At 48.3% G+C, this 16638-nt stretch overlaps 7 protein-coding genes across 7 annotated transcripts; 4 read left to right on the top strand and 3 right to left on the bottom strand.

The window, feature by feature from the left end:
* Positions 1–117: 117 nt before the first annotated feature.
* On the top strand, positions 118–1911 carry F5B22DRAFT_127091 (uncharacterized protein). Its single transcript, XM_047968927.1, has 5 exons — positions 118–565; positions 635–850; positions 903–946; positions 1004–1148; positions 1208–1911. The coding sequence occupies exons 1-5, from the start codon at positions 448–450 to the stop codon at positions 1750–1752; spliced, it is 1068 nt and encodes a 355-aa protein (XP_047831204.1). The 5' UTR covers positions 118–447; the 3' UTR covers positions 1753–1911.
* Positions 1910–3224, bottom strand: F5B22DRAFT_604750 (uncharacterized protein). Its single transcript, XM_047974812.1, has 2 exons — positions 2471–3224; positions 1910–2408 (listed from the first exon to the last, which is right to left on the bottom strand). The coding sequence occupies exon 1, from the start codon at positions 3062–3064 to the stop codon at positions 2492–2494; it is 573 nt and encodes a 190-aa protein (XP_047831203.1). The 5' UTR covers positions 3065–3224; the 3' UTR covers positions 1910–2408; positions 2471–2491.
* A 1848-nt stretch (positions 3225–5072) lies between these two features.
* F5B22DRAFT_604745 (uncharacterized protein) lies at positions 5073–6104 on the bottom strand. The gene is made up of 2 exons (XM_047974811.1): positions 5587–6104; positions 5073–5483 (listed from the first exon to the last, which is right to left on the bottom strand). The coding sequence occupies exons 1-2, from the start codon at positions 5978–5980 to the stop codon at positions 5269–5271; spliced, it is 609 nt and encodes a 202-aa protein (XP_047831202.1). The 5' UTR covers positions 5981–6104; the 3' UTR covers positions 5073–5268.
* A 426-nt stretch (positions 6105–6530) lies between these two features.
* On the top strand, positions 6531–8771 carry F5B22DRAFT_126989 (Alpha/Beta hydrolase protein). Its single transcript, XM_047968926.1, has 7 exons — positions 6531–6742; positions 6865–7039; positions 7247–7478; positions 7625–7633; positions 7755–7893; positions 8009–8418; positions 8545–8771. Coding segments are annotated over exons 1-7 (1053 nt in total). The 5' UTR covers positions 6531–6740; the 3' UTR covers positions 8631–8771.
* A 140-nt stretch (positions 8772–8911) lies between these two features.
* On the bottom strand, positions 8912–11261 carry F5B22DRAFT_636036 (uncharacterized protein; the record flags this gene model as incomplete). The annotated part of the gene is made up of 2 exons (XM_047977231.1): positions 8912–10904; positions 10966–11261. The coding sequence occupies 2 exons, from the start codon at positions 11259–11261 to the stop codon at positions 8912–8914; spliced, it is 2289 nt and encodes a 762-aa protein (XP_047831200.1).
* A 649-nt stretch (positions 11262–11910) lies between these two features.
* F5B22DRAFT_604730 (Alpha/Beta hydrolase protein) lies at positions 11911–14284 on the top strand. Its single transcript, XM_047974810.1, has 10 exons — positions 11911–12095; positions 12154–12227; positions 12292–12486; positions 12560–12567; positions 12633–12676; positions 12846–12912; positions 12969–13149; positions 13304–13536; positions 13717–13894; positions 13955–14284. Exons 1-10 carry the CDS (start codon positions 11983–11985, stop codon positions 14035–14037), a joined length of 1176 nt encoding a protein of 391 aa, XP_047831199.1. The 5' UTR covers positions 11911–11982; the 3' UTR covers positions 14038–14284.
* Positions 14285–14675: 391 nt separating this feature from the next.
* F5B22DRAFT_646083 (acyl-CoA N-acyltransferase) lies at positions 14676–16366 on the top strand (the record flags this gene model as incomplete). Its single annotated transcript, XM_047978684.1, has 4 exons — positions 14676–15202; positions 15268–15853; positions 15909–16294; positions 16351–16366. 4 exons carry the CDS (start codon positions 14676–14678, stop codon positions 16364–16366), a joined length of 1515 nt encoding a protein of 504 aa, XP_047831198.1.
* Between the last annotated feature and the right edge of the window lie 272 nt (positions 16367–16638).

Here is a 16638-nt window from a genome sequence, read left to right as displayed (position 1 = left end):
TTACCGCTGGTGGTATTAGGGGAGTACCTAGTATGGGTACCGCATTAGTATGAAAAATGTCTGTTTGACTTCATAGAGCCCACCTCCATGATACGAGCTTCGTTAGAGAGAGTCTCAGCGGCCCAGCCCAACCACCATCTTTCATCTGCCGACTACGTCCCCATGAACTGTAAACGTCCGGGGTCCACACCGCTGCGCTAGGGTGATAGAGATCATGTTCCTTCGTGATCGTTATAAGACCAGCATGCCTCACGATGGAACCTCACTTTCAAGTCCATTCGTTTTCAGACTATCATCTTTCTCTGTTCCCACCCATTCCCTTCTTTTGTTTCTCTTCATCTCTTAGCGATCCTGTGGATTTGCTTTTGCCTACTATTCGTCTAGTGTCTTTTTTATTTGCACAGAGTTCTTCTGATCTAGCCTGGTGCTATTTAAATTTTATCAAACATGTATACCTCTACTACTCTCCTATATTTGGCGGCCTTTTTTGCATCGGCAAACGCCCATGGCGCTATAATAAATGCTCAAGGCATTCAGGGATCTCCATCTAGTGTCGGGTTCAAAGGTGAGTGAGCTTAATCGGTGTCTTCACTACAATCAAGTATTCAAGCACTAACACCATATCCCATCATAGTCCACTCAGATATTCCAAGGAACTGCACATCCATCAACCCTTGCCAGCAAGATACCACTATAATTCGAGATGCTGAGATCTCTGCGAACATCGTGAACGAATGTGGTCGTACCGAGCTTGATGGAAACATCGATATTGGTGAGAACACGGAGAACGCCTTGGCCGCAAACGCAGTCACACAAGTCAAGGCGGGCGGTACAGTAGATGTCACAATCCGTAAGCCACAAGTCCGAATCAAGATGGTGAATATTGGTCTAACTAGCAGCAGACCAAGTCAACGCAGATGGCGCCGGTCCTTATGCTTGCGATGTCGTAGGTCTTCCTTTCCGCTTAACTAGCTCACCTTCACCCATCTAATAGGAGAGATAGATCGCAGAAGGCAATAACGGAGTCATCACTTTCCCCAATGTCCAGGTCGATAACAACGTCCCTGGTGTCAATGGTTTCAGCCAGGCAAAGGAAGAGCAGTTTACCATCACAGTGACAATGCCACAAGACTTAAACTGCACAGGCTGTGAGTAGACACTCTCTCTACACGTTGTGGCCACGCGCATGCTAACGAAATGCATACAGCTTCTGCTGGCAACATCTGCACTGTCCGCTGCAGAAACAATGCACTGGCTGGTCCTTTCGGCGGCTGTTTCCCCGTCCAGCAGATTGATACGCAAGCCGTGACCCTCAAGTCATCTGATGTCGGAACAAAATTGAGTCTTGAAAAGGTGCAAGCACAAGTCTCAAATGACATCAATGATCTACCTGCGGCTCTCGCAGCCAACCAACGAGACGGTACCGATGAAGCGAAGCAGGCTGCTGCTGCCGTTACTTCGCTGCTTAACATCTCCGTTGTCAGCAAGGCGGCCCCGACAAACACCCAAGAAGCAGCGGCCACCACGACAGCTGCCGATCCCGTTGCTACTTCAGACGCCGCTAACAACAATAACAATGGCAACAACAACAACAACAACGGTAACAATGGTAACGGCGGTTTCAACAATGGCAACGGTGGCTTCAACAATGGTGGTAACGGCGGTTTCGGTCGTGGTAACGGCAACAACCGATTTGGTGGAAACAACGGCTTTAACAATGGCAAGAGGACCGCGAAAGCGTTTTCAGCATAGTGGGTTTACTCAGGTTGGTTCATGTTGACCAGGTCTGCCATAAGCTGAGGCTTGTTGCCTCGGGAATGGTGCATTGCAGTGAACGGCACTGATGATAGTTCTCGATACGAATTCCTATACATGTTTTAGAGCAGTCCGTACAAAGACCGTAGGGAGTTATCCTTTAAGTAGAATATATTTGTTTTATTTGTTTTCCTTTCAAGCTTTGATAGACGGTGTCATTCCTTCAAGACAATAACCTCCTGTTATCTCGAGGTCTCGGCTTATTTCCCCTGGGATTCTCTGGCAATTCGACGTCCCATCAGCCATAATAGCACCTTACAGCTCATGTTCCTCTTCAACTCCCTTGCTATTCCTCGGGCGAGAGGAAATTTCGAGGATAACTATCATGAACCCAGCGCACGACGCAAGGGCTAACGTCCATTCAGTATGCACCTCTCTAGCCAGTGGGCCCCGGGCTAGGCACCTCTCGAATCCAGTACATGATATGTTCATTTCCGTCTCCCTACTCTGAGCATAGCAGGGTAAGCGAGCTTCTAATCTTGCTCGGGTAAACCAACATTGACTAGATTGCATTTTCCCTTAGCCCAGAACTGCGATCCAATGGTAACAAGGTACCAAATGCGAATCCCACGAATGCCATGATGGATGAGCGTCTGGGGCGCAAATAGTCAGGCATATGGCCGCGGTGCTGAGATAGCGTGACGTGATGACTGACTGGTAAACCTTTCTCTCTCCTTTACTCCGCGCTTTGTGAGGCGACTCGATTTTCCATGAATTTGGTGAAACGCTTGATGGAACCCGCTTGGCTCAACCTGTCAGCATCATCCGATACCGCCGCCTGGATCCACGTCCTCTCTGACGTCTCGCTTGCAGCCCCGTTTTGACCCTTGACCAGGAGCGACGATAGAGGTATCGACGCAGCCCAACTCCCTTTGCCAGGAAGAGAGTCCACGTCAATTGGTTGAGACTCTGAGAACAGAATAGCGCACTTATCAGAGGCCAGGGCAACTTGAGACACTTCAACATTGAGGAGGAAGAGTTCTTGGTGGTTGACGAACTCCTGTATAAGCGACAGTCGTCTCTCCATGGATTTAGCGGCAGCTTCGTCTCTGTTTCCTGCGCGAAATCCTATTATTGCAAGGAAAGCCGGGTCGTCGTCACATTGAAAGAGAGCGTAATGTTCACCATGCCGTGTTGCGTGTATCGCAGCATTCTCAAGGTTCCCGCTTTGACTGTATAAGAAAACAGTTTCGACTATGCTGCGGCCTTCCCCTAGTCTAACTAACCATATATGGCCATCAACTTCCATAGCGACGATACTGAACTAGTAGTAATGACGCCTGGCCAAGTGATAACAAAAATTGTAGAATGGGAATAGGCTGACGCTGGAGGAGGAGATTACGCGAGAATGAGAGGGGTTTACATGCATTTATGATTGTAATCAGTGGAATACCTACAGTACGTTCACTATGTAAGCAGTTGACTCCGTGGTATGTCGCAGAGCTGCAGTATCTTCCTTCATGAGCATTTCATTACTACATTCAGCAGGTGAAGATTAGGCTAATCCTACCCTTACAAGCACCGCGGCACTGAGCTCTGTCCCTTGGAATAGCTAACAATCCGTGCCCTTACATTTACACCATGAGCTGCATGATACTACCGTACCCTATGATTCGCTCTACCAGGATTCTACGGGAGGCGAGTGGACATCCCATCGAACTACTGCATGTATACCAACCAAGTTAGTGCACACCAAGATCGCATAGATAGCTTCCTATTGTAGATTTTACTATGTAGTCGACCCGAGAGATGGGAGTTGAACAATTCTCGATCGATGAGCGACTCTGACCGACGACTCGAAAGAGTAGAATACAAATCAACACATCTGCCGCCTTCCCCCATCTCAAGCGTTATTTAGCCAGATCCAATCCACACGTATTTTTGCGGCAGAGGGAAGGCCCTGTGAAGAGAGCAAGACTGAAATTTCATTCTTATGTGCTTGTTTATACCCCCTGATATGTCAATGCACACTTCGCCATGTACAGTCTATGTTGCATCGAGAAAAGGCTTTGTATCAGACCCCCTTGGTATTCTACCTCTCAACCTCACTGCCCTATAAGTATGCACTCACGCCCACGCGAGATGCACACCACACTTACTATGTAATCCTATCACTTTAGCTTCTACGAACGCTCCAATACTTTGTTGGCCCATTTTCATCACGTGCTTTGTCTCGTCGAGCCCCTACTAATTGATTTACTTATCTTATACTTAAATCTGCTCTAAAATAGTGCTAAAAGTGATGTAGCGATTGGTACCTATAGTTATATATTTAAGTAGGATACAAGTCTAAAAGCTCTGATTGGATATTTACTATCTTGGCAGGTATTGGAGCGTTCGTGGAAGCTAAAGTGATAGTAGTGAGCCACCATTGTCCTGGCGCTCGATTACGTAAATGCTGATTGCATGAACGCCACAAAGAAAGACTTAGCCGAATAGGTAGATCTATCTATGGCCTGCGTACAGTACGGTATGTAGATAGGTACCACTTTGCTTCCTCACCTTGGACTACGATTTGGGTGAATGCCAAGATTGGAAACATGCAAGATTGTGTCTGGCCTCACGATCCTCTTCAGGGGGAAGGTTTTACTTCCATTATACGGTATCAATACTTATAGATTCTCATAATCCAACGTATATGTATTACCAAACCCACCATATGGGTGGAGTACTAGGTAACTCGAAACGGTGACAGGTCCTGACATATGCTACGCGAGTGTCTAGATTGCAATCTAACTTAACAACTGATGAAATTGTAGTTTCCCATCTAGTAAGGCCTTAAGGCCCGGATTCTCCGAAAGTCGTACGAAACGAACTAGAGCCCTTCGTGACACATACTACCTACCTAACATACATACATTACAATAAGCTCATATAGCGAAGCGTATTGAATCTACACTAGGCACACCAGTGCTTATATTGATCGCATTAATATCTACGACATCTTCGGACTCGCAAGTGTGCTCCGAGATCTACTACCCCAGAAATATTTTGATTCTCTGATACTTCCTTGGCTAATCATACATACGGGGCCGCAATTGCCCGGATTTATATTGACAACATGTAGCACAGGTTAAAGAAGACTCGCTATGATGCAGCTAACGTCGTTGTCCAAGTTAATTTAAGCTGGCATCCATGTAAATATCTTCTATACATGACAGGTCATGGCCCATGTGTCTGATTCCGGATTGGCCGAAGTCACATGTGAAAGCAGTGCATATCCATGTGTCTCCTGAAGGTACTGTACAATATATATTTGATACAACTTGTCTAACTAGGTAACGAAAGTTGAAGGAAAAGGACCTCTACCAATAACGTACAACTACCGATTTCCATGTGTAGTGTATTTCCTTTCACTTAACTTGTAGTCTAAATGAGAGAAGGTGGAAACACAGCTAGTTGGAGTATCACCCAGTGCAGTCCCAACAGCTGTTGTCTAAGCCGTGTTACATACTACCTCAAGTCCAATTTCAGGCTCGAACCCAACATATAACCCCACCACAGCATGGCGCCGATGGTCAACAGGTTGAGGTGAATGCTCATAGCGTGGTTGCGCGAGAACGACCGACGTATACGCTGCATCTCAGGACTGAGAGTCTCAGATAAGGCGTCGTCATCGGCATTCCCACTGTCATTCATATTCTTTTTCTGCATTCCATCTCGTGTCTCTATACGAACACCGTCAGCACTGTCACCCTGACTGATACCCAATAGATTGCTGTCATTTATTGCAGGGCCAGCGCGCAAGACGAGATAAAGGATTTTACTTACCTTGGTGAACTCTTTCTATCATCAATTCCCGGGTCCGCGGGCCGTAAATCCACCAATTCAGAGTCGCCGTCGCACCAGCGATGGCGAAGGGGATCCAGGCAGTCTTGTTGGCGACGAGAGTAAGTGGGCCCCGGGATGGGATCGTGACGATAGTCAACAGTAATAGTAATGATTGACTGCGGAAATAGATTGGGAACAGGCGCTTCTGGAGAGTGGTGAAAGCGCTACGAGGGAGGCTCGTGTAGCATATCTTGGTAACTAAGAAGGTTTGGTAGAGTTGTGTCCCCAGTAGGCTCGAGAAAGAGAGGAGGTGAAGAGGCCCAAGAAGGTTACGAGGGTCCATAGCTGAGATTACACTTTGTTGTACTTGTAACGGTGGTGTTGGGATATACATTAGGGGGGTGGAATTGATTTTGAATGTGTCTAACAGGATACGATTCTGCAGTTTAGATATTTGAGTTTCTTGATAGCTACTTCTTACTTATATAGTCTATCTGATACTAGCAGATATTCCATCACGGCCGAGTGTGATCGGAGGTTAGCCAAAACCCGGACTTCTTGGACACTCGTGGTCAGGTGAATCGCATATAAGCTCCGAGGCCCACCGGAGCTCAACACCGTCAGTGTCACTACGTTCCCGGCCGGTGTCAACACCATGCCACTGTTTTCGTTTGCGAGGATTAACATTCGTGGACTCTGTTTACATGTTCTCTGATTATTCTTCTCGGAGTTAAGTCGAAACGATACCACTCCACTTATTATGGCCTGCTTTCTTCCTTTGCATCTGTCTGCTTCTTTTGTCTTACATACTTAGCCATGCGCCATACAGTGTATATTACAGTATATACACGGTATCCTACATCCATCAATAGCATAAACTTTGATACGTAAATCAGAGCTCCTAGTAGTAGTACTGCTTATTGCATAAGCCATGATTACGTGCTCAGCCAACCTTGCCGAGGTCCTTACCTATCTATGTGCAAATGAAGCCCAATTCAATGAGTGGTCGTTTCGAAGAGGTCTACACCAGATATGATTTGCTAGACCATTGATATAGCGACGTATATTACCAAGAGACATACGAACATTCGGTTACGAAAGGAATCTAATAGAAGACAACGCAATTGACGCATCTCTACCCTTATTCCACAAGCATGTCAGTACTTCACTCGTGCCGTTTATTTTACCCAACTCATATAAGTGTGCCCAAATACCTGATGACAGGGATCCTAAAAGAAGGAACGAAATGTGTAGTGATTAACTCGTCAATCTGCTTAGGGCAACCGATAATAAGTTCCCATCCGTTGATGAGGTTGTCAAGACAGATGCCTTTCCAACAGCAGTATGGCAGCTCGAACCACACCGTGATGGGATGTTGCCTGTCGCGGCTGGGAGAGGCGGGCCGTTTAATATTCACTGGGAGGTTCACGGTGAAGGCCCTGTGAAACTTGTAGTATGTGATACCGCGATGCCTCTCCCCTTTGCGTAGGATTATGAAAAGGGGAGATAAGAAAGCCTGGCTTTCAGAGTTCATCTTTACTTGTGCTCGGCTATCATTTGATGGTGCGACACTATATCTACCCAACATCATTGTAATAACCTCAGCAAAATGAAGATGAGAACTCGTATGAATACTAGCTGACGAATGAGACTATTGCAGCTCATCCAAGGCTTGGGAGTGCTCAAGACATCGTGGCAGAGACAGACCATGCATTTCGGGCACCTTAACAGTGATCGGTACTCCGTCCTTCTCCTCGACAACAGAGGGATGGGTCGCTCCGATAAGCCGTTGATGCGGTATAGCACGTCGGACATGGCAGCTGACGCCCTCGAGGTACTGGATCACCTTTCTTGGACCGAGGATCGCCAATTGCACATATGCGGCATCAGTAGTATGTTCTAGATCCTCGTGCTTTCGTGATGCGCCCAGGTCACCACTTCATAATGGCGCAACTTGATCCCGGTAGCGGGCGAGCGTTACATGTTCTCACCCAAATGCATTTCATTGAAAATCGCTGACCTGATAACAACATTACAGTGGGAGGCAGTGAGTAATATTCATACTTATTCCATTCACTATACAGCGCCGGAGACGTCATTTGAAACGATGCAGCCGCAGTCTATTGAAGTTGAAAACTGAATCGCTAACGCAAAAACGATCTCAAAAGTGATCGCACAAGAACTTGCTTACGTTGCGCCTCATCGGATAGCTAGTTTGAACCTACTCTGCACAGCGGCGGCAATAGAAAACACGACGAGCTTCTCAGAGAACATGATCAACCGCATCACGATGTTGCTTCCAAAGAGGTCAGTCTACCCGTCACCGTCAGGTGTTCATGCCTTCGAGAGCCCTATCACGGCACGAAAACTTGATCCACGTGGTGTTTGAAACCCTCCCACTAACACTACCTCAACGCGCTAGCCTCGACCGCACAATCACCTACACAGCAGAGGTTCTCTTCCCCAAAGATTGGCTCGCAGGACCCGATGACACCACCTTACCCGATGAAACTGTGCCACGGTGCCACCCGCCCGTAGGCGGTTGGCCTTATCGCCGTTTCGCTAGCAATTACGCCCGGTTCGCGGCGCAGGAGGTGGCGAAGCAACGGGACCGCGAAGGCTTCACGAGGCCTGGTTTCCTACTGCAAACTATCGCTGCTGGCTGGCACCACAAGTCGGAGACGCAGCTGCGTGAAATAGGGGACAAAGTCGGTCGTCAGAGGATTCTCGTACTTCACGGCACCGACGACGGGATCATCTCCATCCCTCATGGAAGAAAGCTAATCGAGTATCTACAGCCTGGTAAAGGCCTCATAGTTGACGGCATGGGTCGTAAGTTAAACTGGAACTTTGACTGGCATGCTTCCCGCACCTGCTAGATTGGCTGCTTTCTCGAAGCTATTCTCTCAAATGCCCCGGTCTTTAGTTGACGAATAAATACTGACTTAACCGCTATAGATGCCCCCATTGTGGAAAGGACGGTGTGGTTCAACGAGTTGCTTGCTGAGATGTGCAGCACAGGCGAACTATTAAGCGGGCGTTAGACAGCCTTGATGGCTCATGGTTGGACAGATCATTTGGATGATACATCTTAGTTCATTGTTTTAAGCAAACTCAACGCTTTGCTGAGCGAGAACGCCAAGGCGCCCAGTGGTATCTAATTCACAAACCTCTCCCTAATTCAAACACCAATCCCAACACATGCTGTTGGTACTTGCCTCTGAGCCCAAACAGACCGTGTTGAATAACGACATCGAGGCCATATCTGCTTTAACAGCTGCAGTAGATCCTCAGAAAGTAGAGTGTAGCCACCCTTAGTAGCCTTTTAACTGACCGTTGCAATAAAATTCTGGTACTGTTCGTCCTCGCCAGCGGATTTTGCCGAGGTTGGTTTTATGGAGCCAGGCTTGACAGGAGTCGACCTGTGATCCCACAATACATTTGGCAGTTGTGATGGCTGAGAAGTTTCAGAGCCTTTAGGGGTGTCTGAACGTTCATCTATCGGGTCTTCCCTTTCTGCCCGAGGGAGGCGCATAGCGAGCAGAACATATTCAGCTCGAGTCATGTTCTCCATAACGTCGTCCATATACCGCTGCACCTCCTCTTGCGGTGCTACCACCCGGGCTAGGTGCTCCAGAACTTTGGGAGAGTGGGAATGGATTCGGAGGGTAATAGGTTGATAATAATCTAATTCTCGATCTCCGCCATACTCTAATTTGCTACCCCGGCGGACAATTAGGAAGGAGGTGACCACTTGAGTACAGTCAGGAGAAAACTCGAGGATACTGTATTTGGGGAAAAGATATCTGTCTCCTGTACCACCCGCAAACTCAAGGACAACAGCAGAAATGTCGGGCTTTGTGGATGGTGGTGGACCTTTAGACCGTAATGCTTGTTGAGAATTCTGGGTGCCCTGGGGCTGGGTAGGAGTTGGGGTTGGGGTGGAGGTAGGCGTTTTTTTTGCTGCATCTTCCCCCTTTAATTGGGCGGGAGTACTCTGAGATACGGACTGTGAGTCAGTTGCAGCCGCTGTCTCATGGCATTTAAGGTCTTGCTTGACTATCGAATGTAGCCCGTCTAGGGTTGCCTTCAATTCGACAGGATCTGTATATCTCTGCTTTCCATCTGTAATACGTTGAACAGCCTCCCTAATGTGCGACTTGTCGAGTGTTTCTCTGACTAAAAGTAGGATCAAAGGATCAATTCCAGGAGGTGGGCGCAGGTCTTTAGATCGCTGGGCCGGGTTGGATGCCAGGATAATATCCACAATGGCTCTGACTTCGTCTGCAAAATACTTGACAGTTCTACCATCAACGAAGAGCTTTTCGGGATCTGGCCCGCTTAAGCTGCCTTTCCTCTTGTAGTCTGCAGTGATCTGGTCGATGATTCTTTGAAAATGAGCTAATTCGTGGGCAGCTGCTTCACCCACGGCCACTCGCTTCATGAGATCTCGTAGGTGCGGGTCCTCAGAGGCTCTCTCTGCCAGTGTGACTATAATGGGATCTGCACCTGATGCAGGAGGCTGAGCGGGTTTGGACACGGCTGGGGCAGCAGTCTTGGTGTTACCCGCAGACCCGGCTGGTAGAGTTGCGCCCGTACTAAGGGGGGTAGGCGATGCAGATGGAGCATGGAGCGGATGATTTGAGGGCGCGGTAGGCTGCGAAAGAGAAGACTGGGGCGGTCGAGAATGTGCAGGCCCCGGGAGAGGAGTATGTGCGGACTGAGGTGCTGCTAATACAGATTCGAGGCCGCGAGGAGATGCAACGGGGTTAGAGCTCTCGATGTGAGTTGGCAGCTGGGGTCGTTGGAGATCAGGTTGCTGAGAGGGGGGCGTTGACGAGGACGGGATGGCCGAGACACGTGGATGTTGCTGTGGGGCTGGCTTCTTGTCTTCTTTCAGTAGTGGAACGGGTTGCAGCGATGATCGTGCTGACTGGGCCGGCTGTGTATTTTGCATAGGGGCCTGGGCTTTAGAGGTGGCAGACGAGGATGAAGCTGCGGTAGCGGGGACTGCGTCTGGTTTCGGGGGAGGAGGCATAGAGCCGTTAGATGGCCCATACTGTATAATGGGGCGGAAGGATGGATTGCTCGTTGGCGCGGATTTCGGATCCTTTACGGCATACATGGTGGCCTCTAACACATGAGGCTCAACGGTGATGGTGACCTGGCCGATTTTGGTCATAGTATCCTTCGCCGGGTTGTTGGCATCCTCCTTCACAACGCCTTTTCTCTTGGTAGGTTTCGTCCAGTACTTCTCGAATACGCCGTCATTTATCCACTTCTGGCGCGACCTCGAAAGTGACTCGGCCATTACACCACTGTGAAGACGCTTGTCAGGACTAGATAAGCAGATAGGGTATGGACAACGCAAATATGTACCTCTCTTGTATAGATTGAAACTCCTTGTTAGAGAGATCATCAGGTTGCGGTTTCTCGACCGTCGGCAATGGATGGCCGGGTTGAAGCGATTTGGGCAATTGAGAAGAAGTCACCGTCGTTGTCGTGGCTGTCGGCGGTGGGGGCTCTTGGGAGACAACTTCGGGAGGCTGAGGGGACGTCATGGTAGACGACGGCGTAGATGTTGTTGACGCATCAGGAGGCGTGGAATTGCGTTTCTTAGATACATGTTCCCCTCGGGCGGCGGCCCTCGCAGGGAGCTTTCGTTTTCTTTCCATGATTCGTGAGCCGTTGCCAAGGCAAGACGAGTAGATGGAACGGCGCGAGGCTGAGTGAGAGGAGAGACGCGTGCGCGCGTCCGGTTGCTTGGGCTGGAGCTCGGACCAAAAGTCTAGATTGTCCGTATCCGATATGGGATCTCGGTTGAAATAGATGGCGCTGCTATACCCATCGAAGGTCTATAAATGACGCGCAGACAGACAACGTAGTGAGGCGAGGCATGGAATTGTGGCTTGCTGCCAACGAGATATGAGGGCCCAGCTAGGTATGCTGTAGGTATTTGAAAGATAAGGTAGGAAAGAGCTTGTGTAGGCACCCTTCTTTGACACACCGACCTAAAAGGAGCCTAGATAATCTTTAGAGCCCTTCAATTGAAGGCTACTACATCTATGGATTTGTTGTTTGCGTAGCCCACCTACATCCCTGGTGCAGGTGGTGTTGTTTCGCTGGATGGGAAGGCAAAAATCCCAGTGCTTGCATGTAAGCTGGGACATCTATGGATCCCGTCTAACGCAAAGCTCGTGTAGTTGCATATAAAGATCTAACAAGTATACCTATTTATCTAGGTATTCCAGGTGGGTACCTACATAAGTACCTATGTACTTAGCTAGTGGACCTGGACCTGGGGGCTTACCTACACACCTAAGGTGTAGATAGGGCCATCAGACTCCCTCCAAACGGTGGGATCAAAAGTCTTTAGCCAGCGGTGCCATCCTCCTCATGACTCCTCCCCCTTCCCAGTGGGCAATTCCTCTGGGTGTTAGCCTTGGTGCCCCTATAGGTCTTTACATAACTTTCCTTTTGCTCGGCGGCTTTCCTTTATTTCAGAAACAGTAGGTGTTCTTTATCCAGTGCCCCCCCCTCGTGTATCACCAGCTCACCATTGGTCAGCTTTTTCTATGCTCACCGTCTAAATACATTGTTCTGGCACAATCTCGATGAGCCAGAGTACTGGGGATTTGCAAGTAGGCTTCTCACTTATACTGCCTCGCCCCTGCCAGCACATATAACACTAAAAACTCGTTACAGGGAATCAGGTCACCCCCTTTACACTTCCATCAGGGAATGAGTCTTTATATGCCTGGCACATTCTCCCATTGAGATCTATCTTAGAGCACCAGGACAGACTCCAAGCCGCCCCTGCCGGCTTTTCCGATGATGTCACTGCAAGTGAATCTTTCAAGATTCTCAAAGAAGACCCTACTGCGCAGCTAGTAATCTCCTGTGAGTTATGCCGCCTACCCCCGAGGCCAACAGCTGGGAAAGTTGCAAACAAGACTAATGTATCTGTCTCTAGTCCACGGCGTGAGTTGCTTATCCGCGGAATTATTGAAGCTTATCCGCCCACTTCGGCTAACGGCTGGGTGTAGAATGCAGGTCATATTGCCCAAGGGTTGAGAACGGAACATTTTCAGTATGCAATCCTTGAATCCACTTTTCCCCTTTCCCCCTTTCAGTAACTTATTTTTATGGCCTTAATTATCGTTAGGGGACCGTGCCTGTCTCAGGAGTATATAAAGCTCTTCTATAAATTCACACTCATTTGCTATCATTGCGCAGTTACTGATCTTGTCCGGCTATAGTACTCTCACAGATATGTCGAATTTCCACGTGCTGAGTATTGACTACCGCGGTTACGGAAAATCAACAGTATGCTCTATCTTTTTATCCGTCCTTGGCGAAATAACTGACTCAACTCTGGCCAGGGTTCTCCGTCTGAGGCTGGTCTAATCCAAGATGGTATTGCCACAGTAGAATGGGCTATTAGCGTCGCTGGCGTGGCGTCCGAACGCATTGTTGTAGTAGGTCACAGCTTAGGAACAGCTGTCACTAGTGGGGTCGTTGAGCACTTCGCAGTGAAAGGGGTTGAATTTGCTGGCGTTATTTGTGAGCAGTCCTTGGAGCACAGTTCCTTTTTATTCTTAGACAACACAGTAAAGACAGAGCCTATTTGGAAGTTGGAGTTGTGGCTTGGGGGCTTTTAACGTCCTCTATTCCCGAGAGATGGGTTAAAAATTCCGATAACTGACAACTGTTGCAGTGATTGCTGGTTTTTCGAATGTACCTACTTTACTCAGCAGCTACAGTGGCGCAGGCTTCATCCCAGTGCTCTCTCCTCTGCGACCGATACCGCCACTACTACGCTTCTTTCAGGGTTTCATTGTAGATAAATGGGATTCTGCCAGCCGACTTGCTGAAATAGTTCATTCAACTAAAAGGAGGCTGCGTCTAACATTGATACACGCCAAAAATGACATGGAGATCCCATGCTATGGTATGAATCAGGACCTGCTGTGCCGGTTTTGAGACCCGGTGCTGCTAGAGAGATCTATTGTTTTCCAGAGCTAACCGTTTCAACAGTATGTGAGCTATTGATCCAGGAATATGGCGACCGTGGCCTGCATAATCTTGAAGTATGTAAAAGGAGAGGAACTAATACGTTTGGTATGTCAGGAAAGTGATGCCCTTTTTAAATCAGCTGCCATCGCGACGATGAACCAGACCTTGGATGATGAGGCTTTTCTGGCGTGGAAGAGGCAGAGAAGCACTCAATTTGAGGATGACACCTTCATCAGTGTCGTTACAGCCGAGCCCGATATTATCGTCCGACAAGAATTAGTATTATATGGAGGTAGGCCAACTTATTAACGTCCACGCAACAAATTGGCATCGGCGGCTAAGCATTGTATAGGACATAACAAGGCCCTGTTATCTTCTGCTGTCCCACTTGCAGTTATGAGATCATTCTTGTCAGACTTGAAAACATCGATATAATACGACAAGTCCAATCCAATGCAACTTCTTTGTTTGGCTCCTAGTATTTACCGTCCTCGTTAAGATGCTCATGATTGATAGCAGAACTGCGCATTCTCTTTGAGGCTGCAATAACCATCACGGCGGTAGTCGCAATGGATCTTTCACCAACGGGTTCTCACAATTAATAGCATGATTAGCCCCGTCCGTATTCACGATTTTCAATGTGCACACAAGGTTCGCCAGGTGATCTTACGTAATTTAACCAACAAAGTAGACTTTATTTATAGGGTAGGCTGCAAAAAAAAGGCATCCCAGTCTCGTCAGTGAATAAGTCGGCGCGCCTAGGATGTTCAGGTAATCAAGTAACTCTTTGAGTAAAAACCCCTTTCACAATGTGCCAACCTACTGGAGTGGGTCACGTCCTACCCCACCAAGACAAGCTGAACCCCGCGATCTGGCCGTAATTTCAAACAAATGTAAGTACCTACCAGAACCTACCTACTGACTGAACTCTGGCTGAAACCTGGCGGCGTCTTCATACGACAGCATCATCTCCTGGCTTCTTGGACGAACCCGGAACCGACTGCCTGGCGTTCCTATTGTTGCGGCTCTCGAATCCTGCGCGCCTCCAGCGTCGAAACGGTGATTTGTTCGCCATGGCGGAAGAATCCAAACCATCGGCTCGCAAGGGCAAGGAGAAGGAGAAGGCAGCCAAAAAGCTACATAAAGCCATTGACGGCCTCTCAAATGAGCAAGTCACGCAACTTCTCGATTTGAATCCCGCTCTAGCTACAGAGCTTGCGAACGGGCCCGATGACTCCCCCGATGCTGCCGCGGAAGCCCTTCGTCGCCTCAACCTACAAGACATCATGACCGGCCTCGCTTCGAGCGGCAAGAACGTCAAGGACATGGGTGCTTACAAGTTCTGGGCCACTCAGCCTGTGCCTAAATTTGGTGAGGAGCCTGAATCCGACAAGCCGTTTGAGGAGGGACCCATCAAGATGCAAACAGTAGACGAGATCGCAAAGGAGCCCCCACCTCTGATCGACGGCTTCGAGTGGGCTACCTTGGACCTACTCGATCCCGAACAGCTAAAAGAGGTCTGGGAGCTACTGAACGGCCATTACGTCGAGGACGACGAGGCCATGTTTCGTTTCAACTATTCTGCTAGCATCTTAAAATGGTACGACCTAGTGCATTGAAGCGCCCAGTCAATGAGCATGTTAGCTGACGTGATCTAAATGTTAGGGCTATGATGCCTCCAGGTTGGAAGAAAGAATGGCACAGAGGAGTAAGAGCGTCTCAGTCTAAGAAGCTTGTTGCCTTTATTGCTGCCATCCCCGTGGAACTACGAATCAGAGACAAGATCCTGCACGCCTCCGAGGTCAATTTCCTCTGCATCCACAAAAAATTACGCTCCAAACGTCTTGCTCCCGTCCTCATCAAGGAAATCACGCGTCTATGCAATCTTGAGGGCGTTTTCCAGGCTATCTACACAGGCGGCATTGTCCTTCCCAAGCCTGTCAGCACCTGCCGATACTATCATCGCGCCATCAACTGGCAGAAGCTATATGATGTCGGCTTTAGTCCCTTGCCATCAAACAGCAAGCCCCAGTTCCAGATAAGGAAATATGCTGTTCCTGAGCGGACCTCAACAAAGGGCTTAAGGGAGATGCAAAAGAAGGACATCATACCCGTAATGGATTTGCTCACACGGTACCTTGCCAAATACGATATGGCTGCAACATTCGATAAGCACGAGGTCGAACACTGGCTTCTACACAACAAAAAGGATGCACCTGAGGAACAAGTAGTATGGTCCTATGTAGTTGAGGTAACCTGCCTTTTCCTGTTTCGTAAATCTAGTAGCATGCTAACTCGATGAAAAGGACGATCACAAAATGATAACGGACTTTGTCTCATTCTACTGCCTCGAATCCTCTGTGATCAACCATCCAAAACACTCAAATATCAAAGCAGCATACTTGTTCTACTACGCAACTGAGGTTGGCCTAGCCAAGCCGGTGGACAAAGGTTTGCTCAAGGCTCGACTTAATTCATTAGTGTCGGATTCCCTTGTGTACTGCAAGCAGTATAACTTCGACGTGTATAATGCTTTGTCGTTGATGGACAACGGTTTGTTCCTTGAGGATCAGAAGTTTGGCCCTGGTGACGGCCAGCTTCACTACTATCTATTCAATTACCGAGCGAATCCTATAGCTGGTGGTGTTGACAAGCGGAACCGACTAGATACGGAGAATTTGAGCGGGATTGGGTAAGTTACCTAAAATAATGAAAAAAGAGCAATCTTTGCATGCTGACTAGTTCTAGGAAAACACAAATTTGATGTTACGGAGCATCATTCATACCGCCACCTCCGCGCCTTCAGTTCCAAAATAATAAGACACAATTAACTAGCCTTGAAATAGACTCTATTTCATGTCCATCCAACGACCAGTTAGCCCTCACCACCCTGTGTAGCTCGCAGAGATGCAGCCAGCGCATTGATAGATATTTTAGAGCCAAGGGAGTAGCTGAGCATATGAGCCTGTGTTGAAATAGGATTTAACGTCCTTAGATAAGCACTTATTACGGGCAATTTTCACTACAAATGTACAA

This window comes from Xylaria bambusicola, assembly GCF_022495145.1.
Source record: "Xylaria bambusicola strain CBS 139988 unplaced genomic scaffold F5B22scaffold_18, whole genome shotgun sequence".
Taxonomy (NCBI): Eukaryota; Fungi; Ascomycota; class Sordariomycetes; order Xylariales; family Xylariaceae; genus Xylaria; species Xylaria bambusicola.
The sequence above is the reverse complement of the archived record's forward strand: the minus strand, read 5'-3'. Positions and strand labels throughout refer to the sequence as shown.

What these genes read in the sequence shown, in the direction of transcription:
- F5B22DRAFT_604750 (XM_047974812.1), bottom strand. Translation starts at nt 3,064, where the DNA reads ATGGAAGTTGATGGCCATATATGGTTAGTTAGACTAGGGGAAGGCCGC.
- F5B22DRAFT_127091 (XM_047968927.1), top strand. Translation starts at nt 448, where the DNA reads ATGTATACCTCTACTACTCTCCTATATTTGGCGGCCTTTTTTGCATCG. An exon ending in ATCTAGTGTCGGGTTCAAAG is followed by an intron (nt 566 to 634) that starts GTGAGTGAGCTT and finishes ATCCCATCATAG; the next exon opens with TCCACTCAGATATTCCAAGG. An exon ending in GTCCTTATGCTTGCGATGTC is followed by an intron (nt 947 to 1,003) that starts GTAGGTCTTCCT and finishes TAGGAGAGATAG; the next exon opens with ATCGCAGAAGGCAATAACGG.
- F5B22DRAFT_604730 (XM_047974810.1), top strand. Translation starts at nt 11,983, where the DNA reads ATGACTCCTCCCCCTTCCCAGTGGGCAATTCCTCTGGGTGTTAGCCTT. An exon ending in GCGGTTACGGAAAATCAACA is followed by an intron (nt 12,913 to 12,968) that starts GTATGCTCTATC and finishes AACTCTGGCCAG; the next exon opens with GGTTCTCCGTCTGAGGCTGG. An exon ending in ACATGGAGATCCCATGCTAT is followed by an intron (nt 13,537 to 13,716) that starts GGTATGAATCAG and finishes TTGGTATGTCAG; the next exon opens with GAAAGTGATGCCCTTTTTAA.
- F5B22DRAFT_604745 (XM_047974811.1), bottom strand. Translation starts at nt 5,980, where the DNA reads ATGTATATCCCAACACCACCGTTACAAGTACAACAAAGTGTAATCTCA. An exon ending in GATAGAAAGAGTTCACCAAG is followed by an intron (nt 5,484 to 5,586) that starts GTAAGTAAAATC and finishes GTGTTCGTATAG; the next exon opens with AGACACGAGATGGAATGCAG.
- F5B22DRAFT_126989 (XM_047968926.1), top strand. An exon ending in AAGGCCCTGTGAAACTTGTA is followed by an intron (nt 7,040 to 7,246) that starts GTATGTGATACC and finishes AGACTATTGCAG; the next exon opens with CTCATCCAAGGCTTGGGAGT. An exon ending in ACGATGTTGCTTCCAAAGAG is followed by an intron (nt 7,894 to 8,008) that starts GTCAGTCTACCC and finishes TCAACGCGCTAG; the next exon opens with CCTCGACCGCACAATCACCT.